This window comes from Limulus polyphemus, unplaced genomic scaffold, assembly GCF_000517525.1.
Source record: "Limulus polyphemus unplaced genomic scaffold, Limulus_polyphemus-2.1.2 Scaffold673, whole genome shotgun sequence".
Classification (NCBI taxonomy): Eukaryota; Metazoa; Arthropoda; class Merostomata; order Xiphosura; family Limulidae; genus Limulus; species Limulus polyphemus.
In genome coordinates, this window is record NW_013666283.1 from 302927 (window position 1) to 308410 (window position 5484).

The window sequence follows — 5484 nt, forward strand, 5'->3', positions numbered from 1 at the left end:
GTAGTGGTATAAACTGTTTTCAAAACTCCATCACAATATTATTATATAAAAATATAAGAGGAATTTTGACATTTCCTAAATTCTATGAGAACTGTCACCGTAAATGTGTTGTATTAAATGCTTATCTTATATTATTGATTTAAAACACTAAGAATGTACCATTTAATACATGAACAAACTACAATGTAAGGCTTTTTTTGAACAGAAATACAAAAATAATACAATTTCCTTGCTTAGATAAAAAAAATGGTATTTTAATTTTAAAAAATCATATATTTACTGTAAATTTCAAATTACCTTTAATAAGATCTGTTTTGCTTTCTTAGCCCAAGTATTTGTTTTTTCAAAAGTCATCCCTAATAGAATGTATAGATGATTTTCAAAAAGTTATATAATTCCTGAGAATCCAAAAATGGTATAAAATTAAAAATAAATGAATATGTCTTATTGCTATGCAGGTCTATGAAGATATACATTATTCAATTAAGTAAAAACAAACAAATACATTCATACTAGGCAATTTATATTTTAAAGGTCAATCTCATAAAATAAGAAACATTTATAAATTAAATAAAAAATCCTTTTTAATGTGAAGATCTGAAACAACCAACGTGATGATGCTATAAAGAGAGGTATACATTTCTAGCCAACGGCACCATCATAGTCCAATTTCATTTATTTTAGTGTGTATATATTTTTCCCATTTTACACCCTCTTAATGAATCTGAACTTAGTCCAGAAGCCAAAGATAAGTAAGAATAATAAGGAAAGGAACAGTAAAACCAGCAGTCAGCTGATCGTGTTTGAACACTGCATACGTCAACCTAGTAACCTTGAATACATCTTAGTTCAACATAAACTTGGTTTATCATCCTGTGTCTCCTTCTATCTTTAGAATTTTTAACAAATGTGATGCCAAGAAATGAGCCTTTAAAGGCTTGCAAGTTAAGAAAAAAAACAATGAACTTCTCTATAATTAACAACAATTCTTGGGAAACATCCAATCTCATACTTGCACTTGAAACAAAAAAATAGACAAAATATCAGATTCAGGCTGCAAAATTTAAATATAATGCTTTTAATTCATTCTATCAAACAAATATTTTATCTTTTTTGGGGGAAAATTTAAAAAATACTAGAGGTAACATTTCATTAGCTTGAAGTATTTCAAATTATATTACATAATTCCTTTCCTGTTTTAGACAAGTAAAAAAAAAAAAGGAAAAAATCCACATTCACTAAATTTTACTAATCAATTTTCCATTTCATTGTGAAAACAAAGTATCACTATTCACAAAAAATCAGAAATATATCTTACACTGATAAATTAACCTGCATTTTATGTCCATAAATTGATACATTATTAATGAATTTCTCCTCCGGAATTAAAAATGGACTTTCAATAACACACATAAGCTACACATGCATTTAGTAATGTGTTAGTTTCTTTCCCAGAACTACTTTAATACAGGATTTAAAAATCTTAAGTTAAACTTATAAAATGTTTTTCTTAACTCTCTCAATCAAATGGGAGGGTTAGAATAAGCATTTGGAGAAGTATAATCAAGTGGATGAATGCCTTTCTTTCACCTTTTTTTTCATACATACATGTTCAATGAAAGTTACATTAATAAACAAATCTTAAAATTCTATTTTTAACATGAATACTTAGTTTTTTTAATTGCATGGTTGATGTTGCCATTAATGCATAATACATAAAAAATTGATGCAAATTTAACATTTTTCATTCACACAATTTAAAAAAATTGAAACATGGGTAAATGTCAGAAATATACAGCCAACATCCTATCATAAATGTCCATAAAAATTTATGATTCTAAAAGAATAAATTACACTCTAAAATTGATTAATTTTTATATATTCTAATACAACTTACATGTACACAAAACTTTGCTCTGATTGTCCCTGGCATACAGATAAAAAAATATTTTAATTTTAAAGGATAAAAATTAAATTTTAGCATATTTATACTCAAGAAAGTGTTCTGACATGATCTCAAAATTCTGCAACAGTTTAAGTGTATAAACTATTTTGAATTTACTATACAGTATATTTTCAACAGAAATCATGATTCTTATTAGGAAGTAGTACTTTTAAATTTGTGACTGCAATTAGATTTAAAAGTAATAATTACAAGTGTTTGAAGTTTTGTTTTCAATTAATGTGATCAGAGCTTTATTTATTGATTACAAGAATACATGTAATTAAATTACTAAATTGTAGAAGGAAATGCATTTGTAGAGTATTATACTGTTAATTATAAAATCATAAAACATGTATATAGCTATCCTAAAATCAAATGCAAAAGTAAAAGTTCACTCTCTGCTAGTGCAAAAGCATTGCACTGTAGATAACTACAACTTTATCAATTTACTTCAAAAACACAAGAAATATGCGTCTCAGCACAATGTACTAACACTAATTATTATATGAAAATATTTTGCAAAAATAAACATGGGTTAAAAAAAAGTCCTATTTTTTAACTTTATATCAAAGAATAATTGATGACATGGCAGTTTTATATATAAACCTCAAATGTAATAAATCATATAATAAAGTGATCAAGCCCCAAGTCTTACTATTAAAATTTGGTCATCTAGTTTCTACCAGTAGAGAGAAAATACCTCATAAATGAATTTGGAAATTAATATTGTTGTTTTGTGTAACTTACTATTTATACTGCTCAACTATAAATCAACTTACAATGAAAATGAAAGTATGTTATTTGTTCTGCAAGCAATCCTCAAACAATATTACTATTTAAAATCTGCATACTTTATCACACAAGTTAATAAATCTTATGAAAATTGTACACTAACATTTTTATCAGGAATTGTTAGCACAGATTTGTAACAACTTCGGTAGTCCACTAACTCAGGTTATGTCACTGTTTCACATAATGAATTCTGTTGACTTTTGTACAGTGATGATGATTCCCGTAACTGGTATCATTTATGAAATCTTAAATCTTTTGCCCCATGTAAATGTAACAAGTATGATGATTACCAAAAGTACTGGCAGTGGTAAATACTTGGTATAGAACTTGAGGGTGTTCTAACTTAGAATCTATGATGATGACAAAACCTTGTCGAAACGTTTTACATTTGCTGTTATGTTAAACTTATATTAAAGTTTTTCTTCATTACCCATTCAAGCCGTCTCCAGCCATTATTAGAATCTAAGGGTTCTTCATAAAATGTTAGAACAACCACGATAAACTTATCAGCCCTACTAGAACTAATACTAGAGCTAGTGCTAATACTAATAGTACTAGTGGTAGTAGTACTAAGTTCTAAGTCAGTAACTACTCTGTTAATGTTAGTATTATGTATACATAATTTCATAAACTTACCGTTTTTATTGGAAATGTTCTATTAAGATGTACTGCTTTTTTAGTTTTATTGCCAGTGTCACTCATCGCATTTCGAATTACGTTATCGGAAGTTTCTTTGTGTGATTTGTTTTCACAGTCAGATCCATCAGTAACATTACAAACAATCATGTCACATTCAGAGTCCGAAGATTCCATCCCTGCTGGTACACCCGCCATCTTTCAAGATATGAGCTTTTACTGACACCTACCGCTGGTATAAAAATTCAGACAAAGAAACTTCAGATATATATTAAAGGTAATAGAACATCATTATAACTTTCAAACTTTCTAGTATAAAAAACGTTATACTTTGTTTTAGCGTAAAAGCTACACAATAGGCTATTGATCTGAGTTCTGTCTATCAAGTGGAATTAAACCCTGGATCTTGACGTTATAAGTTCGTAACCTTATCACTGACCCATTGAGAGTCTTATGACTTAGTTTGATTTGGTGTTATACACAGCATAAATTAATAGTTTTTTTTTAATAAATAGAATTATATAGGAGTTGAAAGTAATCCAGTTTATATTTATTAAATCACTATATCGCTATCTTTATTATTTCCTTAAACCCAGTTTAGTAACGAGAAAATTATAATTAGCAGTCTTTATTTGTAGATCACTATTAGAAACATAATACGGATACCTACATATTTACATAATACTTTTTTCTCTATTCGACGAATGCGATTCTAAAGATTATTATCTTAATTTTTTGCTTTATCCTTAACCTATACATCTTAGCCTGACTTATCGAAGCTAACAACTATATTTTCATTTGTTTGTTTTGTGTTAAGCGCAAAGCTACACAACGGACTGTGTAATGCCCACCTGATTTTTAGCATTATAAGCCCTCAGACTTACCACTAAGCCAGTGGGGAGCATTATCTTCGTTATTTAGACTTCTGGAAATGCTTTCTAACTGAGCAGTTAAGCAGTCTCAAAGTTATTAAAAATACTTAAATGTCTTACTTTCGCACTAACAATATAACTTGTAAGCTTTTGAAGACAAAAGAAAAACTAACATGTTAATAAGCGAAAGAATCAGAGATAAAAAAAGATAGATACTACAGATTTATAAAGAAATCGTGAGTTTAACATACCTAATAGTCTGTATTAGAGTTTATTTAACTTCTGGAAAAAAGTTTACAAACATGACTCCCAAGTAAAAGTAAAAGTAAAAAATAATAATTATATTATAAGTAAAACGCGGGTTCCATCACTAATCAAATCCACAGACCTAAATATGGCAAATTCATCAGTCAATGTGATTAAACCTTAACCTCTTTCTGTTTTTTTTATGGGGTACTGTTTGGGTCAATGGTAAAGTTTTGGATTTTCAACGCTGGCAAGCCAGAATCGATTGCGGTATTACAAAATATTCTCCACACTTTAAGCTATGGTACTACTGACTGTTCGGTAAGTAGTGCATAATTAGAGATGGTTTGACATAATCTTTGTAGATTTCCCATAAATACAAACTACAAATGCATTTTTTCTTATGAAATAAAACTGTTGAATAGTATATTTATTTTCTGGTGAGATTTATTTCCCTTAGGGTGATAGGATAGGTTTGCTGAATACCGGGAAATTAATGATGTCGTTTATTACAAAATAGTTCTGAATTTCTCTGTTCATGGTAAGGGAAAGGGATCAGTGCGAGTTACCGTGTTCACCTGTCTAAAATCAATACAGAAACTGGGTGTACCATCCTTCTTTCCGACAATCACTAATGAAGATGACCAAGCATTGTTTAGTGTGTAAAAGCTTTATGATTCCGTCTTTTAACATCTGCTGTACTTTAGTACTGGCTATATCCCTAGTACTTCAAGGAAGCCTGTGCAGTGTTGTATAATCAGACGTGCATCACCTGTAGCTATTTAATATTCTGTGACTGCTGCTTGACCCCATCAGCCATCTGTCTCGACAGATACATTGGCATATTCATCAACAAATCACCGAGTTACTGCTGCTGTGTTGTGTCTAGATTATCTACACAATCTTCATTTAGTGATCTCGGATGTGTTGGTAATGTTACGTCTCCGTTTGTCAATTGATTTTTCCGTAACTTTGTTCCGACGAAATTTTAAC

At 29.4% G+C, this 5484-nt stretch overlaps 1 protein-coding gene across 2 annotated transcripts in view; it reads right to left on the bottom strand.

Annotated features, from left to right (window-relative positions):
• Positions 1–3563, bottom strand: part of LOC106459879 (ankyrin repeat, SAM and basic leucine zipper domain-containing protein 1-like) — a 31806-nt gene extending 28243 nt beyond the window's left edge. The window contains exons 1-2 of one of the 2 annotated variants that reach the window (XM_022386438.1): positions 3374–3497; positions 298–356 (exon numbers count right to left, since the gene is read on the bottom strand). In XM_022386438.1, the coding sequence (XP_022242146.1) occupies positions 298–354 (57 nt within the window). In that variant the 5' untranslated portion in view covers positions 355–356; positions 3374–3497. Of the gene's footprint in view, positions 1–297; positions 357–3373 lie in introns of both variants that reach the window. The other variant, XM_013919550.2, reaches the window with a different exon arrangement.
• Positions 3564–5484: the final 1921 nt, after the last annotated feature.